Genomic DNA, 16904 nt, shown 5'->3' on the forward strand with positions numbered 1-16904 from the left:
AGAGAGAGAGAGAGAGACTTATATAACTTCTGAATAAATAAAAAATCCACACATTTCGTGAAAAGTTCTATTGTAGTAGTTTCTCACTAAGATCTGCTAAGTAGCATGTACTTCCTTGAAGTATTGTTCAGTTCTTTAATATTTTAAATGAAAACTTGGGAAGCCCAGGCTCATCCATGGTATCAGGACACCTTTTTGGTGTTTTGAGTTAGGGTTTCCCTGTTAACCCTGGCTGTCCTGGAACTTGCTCTGCCTCCAGAGTGCTGAGTTTAAATTTGAATGCCACCTGCCTGGCTCAGGACACTTTTTGAATCAGCTTGCCAGGCAGATACTTGGCAGTTCAGTGCCTGCTGTTCTACAGTTTGTTGCCTAAGATGTTTGAATTATGGCTGCGAGGTGATGGCAGTGTTCATCTCTTCAAAGTGTCTCTCACCTAGGGTGCTTCAAAAAAGGTCAAGCAGGATCCACCACTGATAGCAGAACAAATAAAGCTCCCTCACGTAAAACTGTCTTAAGAAGCATGTGCTATACAAACCTCTAAAGGAGAAATGAGTAGACTTGTTTGTTATTGTCATTGCTACACATGCTGTTTAGATTCACTGTAAGTTCAAGAACTGTTATAGCTATATAAACAGTTGTTCTACAAATAGACAGCAATTAGTATCCTATCTTTTAAGGGTTTGGGGCATGATTGATATATAAAAGTTGAATATATTTAATATTTCCAATTTGGCAAGTTTACAGATAAGTGAATACCATAAAATCGCCACACTGTCTGTACAATAAACCAATTCAGCACCTGCTGAACTTTCCTCTCATCTTATTATTTGTATTTGGCTGACAAGAGTAATACTCTACAAAAGTTTTCTCTGCAAGATTTCAAGTCGGCAAGAAAGTAGCGTTATCTCTAGTCACCATATTGCAGAATAGATCTCTAGGAATTATCTTGCATAACTGAAACTGTGTGTTTGCTCTTTGACTACTATAACTTTATTTCTCTCCCAGATCCTGGTAACTACTGTGCTAGCCTCTGCTTCTATTACTTTGGCTATTTTTGATTCCATACACAAGTACTATGCCTCTCTTAGCATAGTGCCGTAGCATAATGTTCCTTGATGTATCTAGAAGAAGAGTTCCCTTTTAAAACTGACTTTACTTCTTCCAGTCTAATAATTTATTTATTTATTTATTATGTAGTTTACAGTATTCGGACTGCATGTATGCCTGCACCAGAAGAGACACCAGATCTCATTACAGAGGGCCGTGAGACACCGTATAGTTGCTGGGAATTGAACTGGGGACCTTTGGGAGAGTGGGCAGTGCTCTTAACCACTGAGCCAGCTCTCCAGCCCCTCCAAGTCTAATGTTTCGTTGAGGTGTTGTGTGGCATGTAATCCCAGCACACAGAAGGCTCGGGCATTAGGATCACCAAGTCTGAGACCAGCCTGGGCTACATAGAAAGAATATACCTAAAACAAAACACACAAACAAGTAAATAATCAAAACTGCTTATTTTGTCTCTGAAGTCCTTAACGTTGTTGGTAAGGAGTGAAATTTGTCTACAAGAAATTTACCCTCCTGTCTCAGTTGAAATCTCGAACTTGCCTTTGTAGCTTAGACAAATCTATATCTAGCTGTGTACTAACTAGCTGGGGGAGACGCCATATAAAATAATGGGTAGTAATAGAAATTTTACCTGGGATGAGTTTCTTTGGGCACTAAAATTAGACTGTCAGTAGAGTTTGCATTATATAGATATGGTTCTAGCATAGAAATATGACTTCAAAGTTGATAAGTGTAAATTTTATTAGAATACTGTAGATTTAACAATGCAAAGAAATATTGACATCGCCATGGTATGCAATACATATGTACTTTCAGCATGAAAAATAAAAATAGTGAGACAACACTAAGAATTTTGTTTAGTTAAAATAAATTCTCATTTTTCTCAAATATAGCAGTAACCTTTAGTCTTAAGTATGTTTTCTAAATGTATCTTGAATAGAATGTAAAAAAAATCCTACCTGAAAAATGGTTTCAAACAAATGAAGGTTGATGTGAACCGTGAGGGAAAAAGTAATGGTTCACACCAGAAGTTAGTTTCTGTTATTTGTCCTCTGAAGTAATTGATGTTCTTTTCGTGACAGTGGGATACAGAGATAAGACGTGGCTCTTGCTCTTTAGATCTTAACACAGGGCAGAATCACTCAACTTAAGGACTATTGAAGAAGAGTTTTAGGAGATCAGAGAGGAGCAGACATTTAAGCTTGTGGCCATGAAGGTATTCTTAATAAAGGTAGCTTTGGAGCACAAGTCTGGGTAGAAACAAAAACATGAACTAAAGTTTCTAAAACAAGGGCACTTCTGAAAATGGGATTTTAACAGTTTTTCAGGTAGTAAATGGTTTCTTTGGGGCATAGTACATAGATGTTTTTGCTTAGTAAAGTAACAAAGTATGGTATCTATATTATTGTAGGCTATTGTGCACTGTTGATAGAACTATAGATACAGATGTTCTTCAAGGTAGTTTGTACTGTATGTCAGCAGTCTCCCCACGCATATTCCTGTTGCCTTCCCTCCCCACCCCCTGGAAAGATATTTGACTCGGTAATCTTGATTTAAGGAATACAGGGAAGAATTTTATAATCTTTTTTGTTTTTGAATTTGTTAATGGATTTAAAGAAGCTGCTACCCTGCAGGGAAGTGAGAAGATGACCTGGAAATCAGAAAGGAGATCTCTTACTACTAAAAAACAACAACAAAAAACAAAACAGAAAGAACCACCTTTGACCAGAAAGCATTCAAATTGAAAAGAAAAGCTAAAACTGGTGGCAGCAGATGCAGAGACCCACAGCCAAACACTAGGTGGAGCCAGAGGAACCCCAACAGTAGGGAGAGGAAGAATTGCAGGAGCCAGAGGGGTCAAGGACATCATGAGAAAATGGCCCACAGAATCAACTAAGCAGGGCTCATAGAGACTGAAGCGACAAACACGGACCCTGTATGGGTCTGAGCTAGGTCCTCTGCATATACCTTATCGTTGTGCAGCTTGGTGTTCATGTGCGACTCCTAACAGTGGAGGGGTTGGGTCTCTGACACTTGCCTGAGCTTGGGACCCTTTTCCTCCTACTGGGTTGCCTCATCCAGCCTTGATATGAGGGTTTGTGCCCAGTCTTATTGTATCTTTGTAAGGCCTTTTTTGTGTATATCCCTGGAAAGCCTACTCCCTTTTATTGAAGGGAAACGAAGGAGGAGTAGTAGATCCAGGGGAGATGGGAGGTATAGGAAGAGACTGGGAGGAGTGGAGGGAGGGAAAACTGGTTGGGATGCAATGTATGAAAGAAAGAATGAAAGTTTAAAAAAGAAAAAAGCTATCTGAGAAAAACATTTATAATAGTTCAGACAAAAAATTATTTCCATAATATGCAAAGGACTCTTGATCAATCAGCAATGAATACCTAAGTAGAAGTAGGGAATTAGGGAGAGGACATGAACGAGAACTGAAGAGTTGAATGGAAACTGTTTTAGTACATGCACAGCTCAGCGCAGTGTCAGCGAGGGTATGGGAAAGCAGCACACTGATGGGTTATTTCTGGGAACATGAAGTGACAGCCTTTTTTTTTTTTTTTTGAGAACCTGTTTATTTGCTGAATATCTTTTAGGCATTCACAAAAATATATAAAAACACTGTGGGTCTTTCCCACAGCTTCACTTAATCTTAACACCTTACATGCAGTAGTATAATCATCAACACTGTTAGAGTGGGTATGCACTACCAAATCACAAAGTAGCGTTTCTGCTAATCTTTTTCATCTTTAGTTTACGGCCTGGGATCATGTCACCTTGTTCTACCTCTTATTCTCCTGTTACTATAACGCCTTTAAAAAATTCTCTATGCTAGGACCTAGCTCCTCACACTTGGAGGCCAAGTACTGCACCACTGAGCTATATCCCCAGCTTCCCAGCGCTGATGGTTTGTAGATGAGATTCTTCAGTTTCCTGGTGGAATGTCCTTAGTTTGGACTTCTCTGATGTTTTATCCATGACATCTTGAAGTTATTAAATTTGGGCAGCATTGCCTTGGGAATGCTGTGCTCTTGCCGATGCGTCATACCAGGGCACACATGATGATAAGTCTCACTGCTCTCATGCTAAACTTCTTCATTGGGTTTAAGTTGTGCAACTAACTGTAAGTTACTGTTTTTCCTTTCTCAGAACACTGTGAGAATGAAATTATGTATCAGGCCAGGACTTGTGGGATGTTGCTAGTTCCTGTAACTACTGAAGGTAGCTGTGATTAGTTAGGGGCGTGTCAACTGGGGTTCTCTGGAGTCAGATTTTTATTTTTATTCTTCTGTTTGTTTGAGGCAGGGTCTCACTGTGGAGCCCTGGCTGACCTGGAACTTGCCATGTAGACAAGGCTTCTCTTGAACTCACAGAGATCCATCCATACATCCCTAAGGTGTATGCCACCATGCCTGGCTTTTGTTTTTATATTTATAATAAATATCAATGTTCACATTCTATTTTATCAATACATATTTGAGTGGATACTTTTGAGATCCTGAATTCCAATTTCAACTTTTCAATTTTTCCTGTTGGTGCTGGCATTCATCAGTTGGTGGGTATGAGCAGGGCCCGTGGAGTCCAGAAGAGGGCATTGTTAGATCCCCTGCAACTGGAGTCAGGGGCAGTTGTAAACTGCCCAGTGTGGGTGCTGGGAACTGAACTCAGGGCCTCTGTAAGAGCAATAGGAGCTTTTAGTCACCACTGGACTGTCTCTCCAGCTCCCAATTATACATTTATTTTATGGAAAATTTGGAAGATACTAAATTTTCCTGGAAATACAAAAGCATACAAATATTCAAACTGCTAGATTTAATATTTGGCATAAATAGTGCACATATGTAAAACTCAAATATGCGTGTATAATAGAACCATAATTGGTTTGGAGATCAATATTTTAAAAGTTTTAAGCTGTGTTCCAAGACAAATAGAGGATTATCTATTTCCCTGATAAGATAAAACACCATTATTGCTTAGGAAATTGTTTTGAATTGGCCTCGCTCGAGTTTACTTTGAGGTTTGAATATAATGTGCTGATTTCCTTGCTGTTTTTCCATTCAACTCGGAAACATCCTATTTTCAACTTAACATTGATGCCTGAGACATTAATTACAGGAGAGCAACTCATGCCTGGAACCATTTCAACAGATGCTATCACAAGTTTAGTATTTACTTCACTTTTAAAAGAATGTTTAAAAATGATTGCTTAATAGACTCATTTACTTCCAGAGAGGCCCCAAACCAAACACTGGGATGGTTTGTTTCTGAAGTCTGTTCCCAAATATGAGGTTATGTAAAGGTTAAGAACACTTCCATGTATTTGTAACACTTTGTGATCTCCTTTGGAAAAATTCATTTGTTAACTCTCTCATTAGCTCTATGGATGTGGTTTTTCACCCTTGTTTGGTGAATTAGAATTTCTCAGTTCTGTGTCTTCCATAATTGTCCATCTTCAACACTGTAGTTTCTACCCCACCAGATTTATTCCGTAGAAGCAAACCATATTATATTCTTTCAGTGTGGGAAAATTTTGCTAAGCTAAGACATTTCAGCTTTCTTATTGTTATGGTCCTACTGCAGCCTGGGTTCAGGTCCTTAGATGGGGAAGGGGTGTTGGCATGAAGAAATGAATTGTCTGACCACCAGATGAGTTTCACGGAAGTGGCTGGCCCCAAATAGCTTCAGCCGTCTTTATTTATATATCAAAAGCAAGCATGCTTTTCCATACTAGCAAACAAGTTTTCCCATCCTTCAGTCTTAACCTTCAGCAAAATCAAATATGTTTTCCCCCAGTTTTTACATCAAAACAGCTTTAAACCAAAGACAACACTTACCATTTTGCTAGCTTGGCCAAATATTATGCCAGGCCTCTCTTGCATCTTTTTTTTTTTTTCAAAACTAAAAGATGATAAAGTTAGGGCTAGGCACACATTTTCAAGAGTAGCAAACCCATTCAAAAACAGTTACAGAAATAGGGGCGATCTGCCAGCATTGAATTAGAACAGCTCCTGGGGTCTGCAGTGACAGCCGACATCCCCAGACAAGAAACTCGAGAAACGTCAGCTCCCAGAGAGTTTTAGGGGAAGATATTCGAGAAAAACTGGGGTTTCCAGGAATGATCACATCTGTCTCATGTGTGATTGACAAAATGTCACTAAAACTGCCAAGAAAATCATCAATCATTATAAGAAGAGCATGCAGGCCGCACAGTCCCAACAGTATTCTGCACTGTCCCCAAAGTCCACCGGTTCTTGCCAAGTGAGTCTGTCCCTGTGGGCTTTTGCCTCATCTGGAGCCCCCTTGGAAAAGCGCACATATAGTAGTCTGCAACTAGGCCGCATGGCTCCCAACACCTTATGTTAAAAACACTTGTATATTCATGATGAAGAGAATTCTGAGTAAGGTTTGCTTTATAATTTTAGCAAAATTATCCCTAAGTCAAATCTGCTTCTGATAATCCGCATAGGTTTTCTATATTACATGAGCTCTAAGTTTATTTGGCTAGAATGAGCCTGGGAGGAGGGTGCTATATTGTGGAGGGAGCAGGGGAGGGTTGAAGATTGGTTCTGTTGTGTAGGGAATTCTGGCTAGGTTAGAACATGTAATTTGATTCCTTTTCTCTGGTAGGCAGCCATTACATCCTTCATTTTCCTATTTGGTGCTAGGTGTCGCCGCCGCTTTAGTTGTTGGGAAAGCGGGACCAGCAGCCGAGACCTTGAGAAAAGAACGAGAGGCTGTTGCCCCTTTGAGTGAGCCCACTCGCTTAGCTCACCTGAACTCCTAATGTTACTACTTCTCGTCCAGCACTCATCTTAGTAGTTCCGTATTTTTGCCTCTGCTGTCTGGCTTTTCCTGAGCTAATGTGCTCAGAGATGTGAGCTGTCACCTGGGTTTCTTTGGCGAGGATTCATGTCCCATGTCACAGTACTCATAACTCTTGTCTCTCATTGCAGAATCAAATCGCGGGAGATATACCTGTTCTTCTTAAAAGGGAAAGAAGACATCTGTAAGTATGTGTCCTTCAGGACTTAAAATGTATAATTGTATCCATGTTTTGAGGCTATTAAGGGAGCAATCTTACCAATATCTATAATGTTAAAAAGGCAATATTTGGGAAAGTAAAACGGGAAAACATGTTTACTTTATGTAACGTCTAAAATTTCAACCACATGTAATTCAGTTGTAAAAGGAGAGGACTAGTTAAATCCTTTCTTGAGGCATGTGTGCCCCAAGATGGAGGTCCAGAGCTCCAGTTCTGAGTACCAAGGTGTCCAGGCTATCTTTTGGCAGGCCGAAGTGCTTCCTTGTCTGTAAACGGGGCTGAATAGCAAGCACACAGCCACTGATGCACCGTAGCAGTGAACGCTCATCTCAGAGATGGAAGCTTATTATTGTACCTTAGTGGCTCTTTCTCAAGCTGACGTTACTGAGCGGATGCGCACAAACTTAACTAGCAGCATTGCCCTTCACTGAGGTGCTTATTTCCGGACTGTGATATGGAGAGCCAAACAAATGCAACAGAGCTCTTGAAGTCATCATGTCTGAGACTTAGAACTGGAAAATCACCCAGATCAGTGGTTCCCAAATGGGATTTGTAGGCCAGTGCCAGCTAGTGGAGAGGTTTTTACTAGACCACTCTGGAGCATGGCTAAAAGGAGCAGTAGGCTTGCATTCTCTTTTTAAGGCTAGCTATTTTCAATGTAAAGGCTATGCTGGTCTCAATTGGGAGAGGTAAGCATGCACTTTATTGTATAAAACGACAGGGACTGTAAATGCTAGGGACATTTTTAACACCCATACCTCACAACAAAATAGCTCTGTGTGGTTATGCTTATCCTTAAAAACCAAGCCTGTCTTTGATGTGTTGAAATGTGAATCTAACTTTCTAATTTTACAGATGAGAAGTAACAGGTTCGTTTGTTTCAAACCTGACAGCTCAGCGACTCTTGACGCTGCCTCTCTCGTATTTCTGGTCTTCTACGCATTGATTTCAGTGTACTAAGTTACGACTTTGAAACAGAAGATAAGAGTAGCTCTTCCGTGCTAATGACTACTTTCCAAGCATGAGAAATTCAAAAGACTTAATGCTTTTACATGCCTAAATTGATGGCCTCTCGTTGGTTCACATTAGGAGAATCTTAAACGTGACCATGGATGAGGCCAGAATTAGCTATCTGAGAATTCAGGTCCCTCAGGCTCTGCGCTACTGAATAATTGACAAACTAGGAGGCTGATCAGTCTGCTCAGCTTTCCCTTTGGAAAATAGGCTGCTGCCATTGGGAGCAGTGTATCAAACCTTTGGCACTACCTTGTTCTTGCATGTACACCGACATGCACAGGTACACACTTACAGCAGCTAGCCTTGGCCAACCCAAGTGGAGTCCATCTAGGCTCCGGCAGAAAACACACTCTAGCAATTGGCAGCTATGTTCAGGAGCTTTCAGATCATGCCCTGTGGCGCTTTGGAGGCTCTCCATCAATTGTCATAACTTTGCTCTAGCTATCTCAGAATAGATTTCAAAACAAAACTAATTGCCTTTGCTTCCCTCGCCTCGGTGAAACCTGGGCCAGATAAGCAATATGAATATAAGAAGACAGAGCAGAGTGGGATATATTCCTGACCCTAGCATGGAGATGCTAACATTAAGAATACTTCTCCATGATTTTTTTAAATATTTGACTTTGTATGATTTTGTTGTTCAATGAAGAATTTATTATTTTTTGAACGTCGGAAGCCCCTCTTGGTGAATTTTTAAGGTAAAAGTGGCATTGGGGAATTTCTCCTATGTGCCCCTTTCCCCTTTACTCTCACTGATTGGTCATGAACCACCACTGCCCAGTAAATTTTGTTTTTTTTTCTTTAGTCTTATTCATAAGATCTATGTAACACTAAAGATTGAAGTGTTCTTTAAAAAAAAAAAAACAAGAACAGTGTGATAGAAATATACATCAGGATGGTTAGGCAGCTAGACTGAAGAGACTTACTTGGCCTCTTTATAAGAAATGGTTTAAGACTTCGTCGCATAATTTTTAGCAGTATAAAGTACTGGGAAACACCATTGGCTAAGAACCAGCCTATTAAACTGCCTCCACCTCTATCAAGTAGGGCAGGTGGTGTGTGTGTGTGTGTGTGTTTTAAATACTTAGTTGCAAAATTCTGCCTGTAACACAAAGGCATTCCTGTGGAAAATGTTACTGGTTACAGGGATTCTTTTAACCTAATTCAATTGTTGACAACTATCCTTCAGTTGTGAAACTTCCTTATAATAGGTAAGGTAACAGGAGATAGATGCATAGCTTATAGACGGACTATGCAGTTCTTATTTAATAAAAACATAGTCACTGTAACGGCTTTAAAGTTTGGTTCTGTAGCTGTGCTATTTTGGTTAACATATGTTAAAATTAAAACTAATATGTTCCAACCGAGGAAGCACTCCTGGTGAACCAAAGGTCTATGGACAGAAAGAAAGTCTACCCAGCAGGTCATTATTTGGGCGACAAGGCTTCGTGCACAGGAGCCTGTAGAAGTTACTCCTGTGCTGCCTTTCTAGGACGTTGACATTGTCTTTGTGCTGCCTGCTTCACTTTTAGAGCCTCAAACCTTTCATATTTCTTTCCAAATACTTAACTCCCGGGAAGCTTTTCTCTTTCCACAGTGTTTAATGAACTTGGATTGTAATATCATGCTGTGCCACTAGGTGGTGCCACCTGCTAATAGATTTTTCTTCCAAGTTCCTTAAAACTTTGGATTAAATTATATACAATTACTAACTGTAAGAATACATATTTAAAAATCAATTGTGTCTCTTATCACTTGGAATGAGTACTAGACATCTGGTTCTATGCAGTATAGATGTGAAGTGTGTAGGCAGTAACATTGGCTCCTAAATCTCCATATTTCAACATACAGAGATAGGATCCCAATTATACTAAACTGTGACCTAGATAAGCCATCTGATGCATGCTGGGGATCCTCTTAAGGCATTATGGGAGGGAGGGAGCTCTTTCTAGAGCATGAACTGGTGTCTTCACCATGGCTGCTGGGGTGCTTGCTTTGCTGGGAAAAGCTGGGAAGAGACTGGCAGGATGGCGACTTCAGGAATTAAAGCTTCTCCAGGTGATGAAATAGACAGGTTTGGCTAATCTCAAGAGAGACACACTCAGTGATCAGTTGTACTCATGAAATGCTTTAAAGCAAAACGGTAACTAGTTAAATATACATGTTGGTGGAGGGGAATGTGTGTGAGCACGTGTGTGCTTGTGAATGCGCACAGATACATGTGCAAGCACTTACACACACGCTTGTACATTCTCCAAGTTTTTAATTTTGCCGAGTTTTAAGTTTGATTATACGAATTATTTGGTATTGATTAAAATGACTGTTGTTTTAGTCTTATAATTTGTGTTTGAGTCTGACCAGGGGAGCCTGATCTATATATTCCATGGCGAGATTTGGTGTTAGCTAATCGCAGCTCATTTCTTGTCTTAAAATGTTAGCATTTTCTATGTTTTAAAGTTAAGCTGTAATGTATCTCTTTAAAGGTTGATCTTGTTTACCAAGTGTAGGCATCCATTTTGTATGTGACCATTCTCATGTTTCAAATTCAGAATAGCTATAAAAGTATGTGAAATAATTTTTTATAAAGCACTCCACCCTCTTATAAAATCCTTGATGATGCAACATCTATTTAGAAATATGATCTTTTAAAGTATAGCAGGTATTCTTATCTGTTTAATCTGAAATTTTATCATTTTATGATTTAATGTTTGGTAGCTAGGACTGCGGGCAAATTATCTTTAGTTGATGTTTAACTTATTCATAAATAGTATGTGACTTGAAAATTTGACTAAAATAATATTTGCATAGTTGATTGTTATTTTCAAATTGATTTACTAAGCATTTTCATAAAATCTTGGTGCAGTGGTTCTCAACCTTCCTAGTGTTGCGACCCTTTAATACAGCCCCTCATGTTGTGGGGACCTCCAAACAGAATTATTTTTGTTGCTGCTTCATAACTGTAATATTGCTACTGTTGATGAATTGTAATGTAAATATCTGGTCTGCCACTGCTATGGGGTCGCAACTCCCAGGTTGAGAACCACTGTCCTAGCGTGAACAGTATACGGTGCTGGTTTGTTATGGTGGTGGCAGATGCATTGATCTTTGCTTCGTTTTGTTCATTTCTAAAACTTTAGTAAAAAGGATCTTGGCATTAATCATCTTAAACTGGTATTGCATCACACGCTTCTGGTGGAGAAATTTCTTTTAAATTCAGACTTTACACAGTATGTAATGTTTACTTTGGGCCCTAGAGCTGGATGTATCGCTAATGCTTTTTGTGTTTAACCTGTCTCAGGGTGTTTGAAGTAACTGGAATGAAATACTTACCAAATCTGACTTCAGAACAAAAGTAAACCAGTTGTATCTGATTCTTCACTACACCTTTTAGGATTTTCTAGACATCTGAAGGGCCTTTGGCCTTGTCCAGTGCTTTTAGAGGAAGGGCAAATCAGTGCTCTCAAATCGTTGCCAGTATTTCTTCTTGTATGAGGCCTGCCACTCTCACCTACTTCGAGTTCCAGACTGAGCAGATGGTAGAGATAATGGACTTGCAAGTGAATAACTTGAGTCTACTCTCCTCAGCTGTGCTAACTTTGGCTAACTGTACCGTCCCTGAGTTTCCTCTAGCTGTAAAGATACCACCTTAAATTTCCCTGACTAATCCAATGACCATGTCTGTCTAAGACTTTCCCACAGTAAATATGTCTGAAAATGCTCCCCACCTGGACTAGCAGAGGTCTGAAGCCACAATGAACTCTTCCCATGGGTGGATCCTATTCTGAAACAGAAGTCCATCACCTGGCTTCAAGGACACACAACTCAGTTTGGACCCTATTAACACAGGGGTGCAGTGTGGTCTTCATACAGGAAATGGCAGCATACCTTCCTGCTCTTATAACAGCAGTCAGTCTTTGCGCTCTGTGCTGGAGAGTCTTTCCAGTTTTATGTTTTCATTAAACAATCAATAACTTTTCCAAGTTCATTTTAGTTACCAAAGATTTTAAGAGCATTTTGTTTTCCAGAACTTTGACACAATATTGTCTTAACGTATAGCTGAAGTTAAGTATATTCAGGTTATTTTGTTTGTAATTTCAGTTTCTAATCCACACCACTTCCGTGTATGTTTTTATTCAATACATTTATTGAACAGCTCTTGTGGTTGGCGAGGTTTCAGCAGCAAACTGCCTCTTCATGAAGTTTCTATTCTAATGGAGACGTAGACAATAAGCATGAAAAATAGGACCCAGTGGTTTATTAGTGGAAGGTGCTGAGGAGAAAGGGAGTGTTTAAATGGGGTGACTAGGGAAGGTCTAACTAGGAAGGTGATATTACTTGATTAAATATAGAAAGTAGGCAAAAAAAAACCATCGTACGTGGGTATCTTAGGAGAATAATTCAGGCAGAAAGAATAATACAGGCAAGCCCTGAGTCACAACATAGTATAGCCCAAACAGTAATGAACACCTGGGACTGGAGCAATGTGCCAGGGGAGGGCGCAGTAGGGGCGAATTCAGAAACACACAGGGAATACACTAAAAGAGGCAAGGCTGGCTAAGACGCAGCTGTAGAGAGCACAGTGACTCTGCTTTGAGCCTGCTGAAATTTTAGCACTTAAATGACTTTTACCATTGAGGACACTGTTGATTATTCAAATTGGAAGTTTCAGGGGACTTCCGGGCTTATTTGGGAATCATTACCATGTGTGATATTTCACTCTGTGAGAGGAAATGAGATCGGCACAGGTATGAGCGTAGCTAGAGAAGCAATTAGGATTGACCACTGTACTATCAAGGGATCAGGGAAGCAAGGGAGAAGTAAGGAAGGCTTGGCAATGCCAGCAAATAGGAAGAAAGTGATATCTGCTGTCTTGGGGAGTGAATGGGAGAGATTTCAGACAAGAAAGGAAACTGCTGTGTTAAAGGGTGGCCATGAAGGAAGATGACTATGGGGCTTTAACTGTCCTCTGGGTCAAATGGTGTGGAGGTTATTGGCGACACTGGTCAGAGAGAGCACCTTAGATGTGTTGTGGGGGACAAAGATCCGAGTATAGTGGGTACCAGAGAAAACAGACGTGGAAACGGAGTGATGGAGTACACAGACAGCTCTTTTTTAGAATTTCCTTCTTTCATTCATCCTTCCTTTCTTCCTCCCTCTCTCCCTCCCTTCCTTCCTTCCTTCCTTCCTTTCTCTCTCTCTCTCCTCTCTTTTTTTTTTTCCTTTTTGGTTTTTCGAGGCAGGGTTTCGCTGTGTAGCCCAGGCTGTCCTGGAACTTGCTGTGTAGACCAGGCTGGCCTCGAATTCACTGAGATCCACCTGCCTCTGCCTCCCAAGTGCTGGGATTAAAGGCGTGCGCCACCACTGCCGCCTTTGTTTTTCTTTTTTTAAAGATTTCTAAAGAGAAGAAATGGGGTATAGCTGAGAGTTAGGTATTTAAAAGAAGGATTGTTTTCAAGATGAAATAAATGCTAGGCTGTTAGAAGAATGACAATGGGAATGATTAGCAGATTGACTTGTAGACAGGCGTGATGTCCCGGTAAAGGGATGGCAACATTGGCATCTCTTCCAGTCTAGAAGAGAGCTGAGCTTATGCCATAGATACATGGAAGTGAGTTCATTGCTAATGATTCAGGACAGCAACTAAGAATAGGAATGTAGAGGAGTAAATGGAGATCTGAAGACCAAGCAGCAAATTGAGAAGCCTAACGCAGGGGTTTCTGTGTATCTTCAAGTGAAGCATTCAGCACAATAGTGTGTTCCTGTGAATTAAGCCGCCTGGGTCCAGGTGCAGGTTAGCATGTGATTTAGCTGAGTCAGTAAAGCAACCCGAGTGAGTCCTGAGAGTAGGGCAGAGGCCAGTTCTGATTACTTGGGGATTTACGTAAGGAAGACAAAGCGTTCCCCTCAAGAAAACTACGTCGTTGATAATTCAGATGAAGCGGCTGCCGCAGATCTTTTCAAGCTTTTACCTGTTCAAAGCCACACTTGATAGTAGACACTGAGGCCAGACATGACTTCTCGTTCAGTCCAGCGTGCTCATTGCCTGAGATACCAGATTTGTAGATAACAGTTCATTTCCCCTAGAACAAGAACAGTTATTCTTTTTTGTGCTAAACACTGAAGATTATTGTAGAAGGTATTTCCCTTCTACCAAAACTTAAAGCCAGCATGTATAAAACATTATATAATATAATATATATTATAGTTATTGCTATTATAAATGATTTAAAAAATACAATGTATTTATAGTCAAATATATAAGTGTCTGAGTTCATTTTCTATTTCTTTGTATTTGGTGCCCTAAGTTTAATAATTCCTTATTTGAGAATGGGGTGGTACTGTCCCTTATGGACATTGTATAAAATTGAAGACATGCTTCTTGTCTTCAATTATTGTCCCTGAAAATGTATATACTCAAATATTTTTTTCAAGTTGCTTCTCTTTTGTACTTTTTTATACAGCTATTAAGAACTTATTTTTTAAAAATTATGCATGTGGGTAGCTTGTCTTGGACTGTCTTTTACAACTTTATCAAGGAGTAACAAAATACCTTTGTTACAAGAAAGAAATGTTGTAGCCAGTCTGGTGGCACATACCTGTAGTCTCTGCACTTTGGAGACAGAGGCAGATGGATTTCTGTGAGTTTAAAGCTAACCTGATCTATGTAGTGAGTTCTGGGTTAGCCAGGAATACACAGTGAGACCCTGTCTCAAAAAAAGATGTTGGTCTGTGCTTTAAAGTTAGCCGCCCAGATGTGTGGAGGTGATGATGTAATAAAGTAGCAGTGGGGAGGGTAGGCATTTTTAGTGATGTAGGAAAGTAAATGAAGGGAAGATTATTTTAGACTTAGGCAGGTAAAAAATCTCCGATGGAAGAGTGATCTTGGGTGTTTGAAGGCTGGGCTCTGCAGATGCTTGAAAGCTTACTTGAGGTGAGTGACTAGACAAACACGCCAGGGAGACCAAAAGAGCAATTTCTAGGTTTAGTGTAAATCAGAATGGAAACTTGGAAAATCCCAGATCAATCACCTAGGCCCAAAATAGTAAGGTAAAGGTTGTCTTCTATTTGGGTTCTTGAAGTGTTTTGAGGGAATTCCATGAAATTATATATATCTTCATAAATCTGTGATGAGTAGCGTTCACTGGGTTTTCAAAGGATTAATTTATTTTAGAAAAGTAAGGCCCATTGATTTAGTCTGATCACAAAAGATTGCTCAAGTTTATATAATCAGGGAGTGGGAAAGGCACATACTGAAACCCAGTGATCAAGTTTCTTGTTCATTTCACCATACTGAGGTTCAGCTTGCATCTAGCCATCACCAATCCCTTGTGGACTCTTGGCCATTTTGTGTTCCACTGAACTCTCCTTCCATCAGTTGTTGTGCTGCGCAATGTAGTCTAGTTGATGATCATATCAGTGCCTTAGGAGTGAGGTTCCGGGGACTTCTAAGATCCTAGGACGTTCTAAACCTCTCCTTCACCTAGAATAATTCCAGGGCAGTACATGGGCAGTCCACATGAGTTGCTATTTAAAGAAATTGTTTAGCTGCTCTCCCTGCTCCCACACCCCATCCCAATTTGAACAATACTAGATCTATCTTATACACTGACTGCATATATGAGTATGTTAACTTACAGGGCTAGGACTTAACACTGTTTCAGACCTATGCTTCTCCCAGGCAGTTGGTACAGTTTTGAGCACAGTATAGTCACTAAGAAAGAACTCTATAATTGTATTCTTTCCATTTGGGGAAGATGGTGATCAGCATTATCTCTCAGAAATTTACCTTAATAAAGAGGAAAGGATAATATCTGTTGGGTCTTCTTCGCAACCTCATGCACAGATAAGAGCATGAACGTAGTATTGCTTGCCTGATTTAGAGAAGAATATAGAGTACTCTTATAACTCAACACAGAAAAAAATGAAATTCAGAAGTTTTTGCACTTTAAAAAATGTTTATGTCAATAATGACAAAACTTGAAAATGCCAGCATTTCATGCCAGTTGCTTCATATTTCCATATCAAATCAGTTATATAAACTAATAAAGGTCTGAATATTTAAATTAATTGTGCTACCAACTTGCTAATATTCTTTTGTTTTTTTTTCTATTCTCTGCCTGGTTCGTTGTCTTTACCTACAGGTGTACTTTATTGTCGGCTTCCAAAGATTACTAACTTTTATCTGTATCACTAAAATTGAACTACCTTGGCTATACTGCTACTCTTGCTACTGCTTCCATTATTGCCTTCTCCAGAAACCTAAGGCTTTCAGAAGCCAAAGAATAACAACAAATAGGCGCCATATTAGAAGCCTTTCCACTATGAAACTTAAGCTAAATGTGCTCACCATTATATTGCTGCCTGTCCACTTGTTAATAACAATATACAGTGCCCTTATATTTATTCCATGGTATTTTCTTACCAATGCCAAGAAGAAAAACGCTATGGCAAAGAGAATAAAAGCTAAGCCCACTTCAGACAAACCTGGAAGTCCATATCGCTCTGTCACGCACTTCGACTCACTAGCTGTCATAGACATCCCTGGAGCAGATACTTTGGATAAATTGTTTGACCATGCCGTAGCCAAGTTTGGAAAGAAGGACAGCCTTGGGACCAGGGAAATCCTTAGTGAAGAAAACGAAATGCAGCCCAATGGAAAGGTTTTTAAGAAGGTAAAGCATTTGTGTCTTCTTTATTTGTTTTAATGACGGGTACAGGCCTTTTAGGATTCTTGTCATAAACCAAGTGCACTTTAAGAATGCTGGCCCTGTAGCACAGG

The 16904-nt window shown here is 39.9% G+C and overlaps 1 protein-coding gene across 3 annotated transcripts in view; it reads left to right on the plus strand.

Annotated features, from left to right (window-relative positions):
• Acsl4 (acyl-CoA synthetase long chain family member 4) overlaps positions 1-16904 on the plus strand; it is a 77372-nt gene that overhangs the window by 30861 nt on the left and 29607 nt on the right. The window contains exons 2-3 of one of the 3 annotated variants that reach the window (XM_013353842.2): positions 7020-7076; positions 16267-16797. In XM_013353842.2, coding sequence (XP_013209296.1) covers positions 16447-16797 — 351 coding nt within the window. In that variant the 5' untranslated portion in view covers positions 7020-7076; positions 16267-16446. The remainder of the gene's footprint in view (positions 1-7019; positions 7077-16266; positions 16798-16904) is intronic. The other 2 variants (XM_005367334.3, XM_005367335.3) reach the window with 2 other exon arrangements.

This window comes from Microtus ochrogaster, unplaced genomic scaffold (assembly GCF_000317375.1).
Source record: "Microtus ochrogaster isolate Prairie Vole_2 unplaced genomic scaffold, MicOch1.0 UNK17, whole genome shotgun sequence".
Lineage (NCBI taxonomy): Eukaryota > Metazoa > Chordata > Mammalia > Rodentia > Cricetidae > Microtus > Microtus ochrogaster.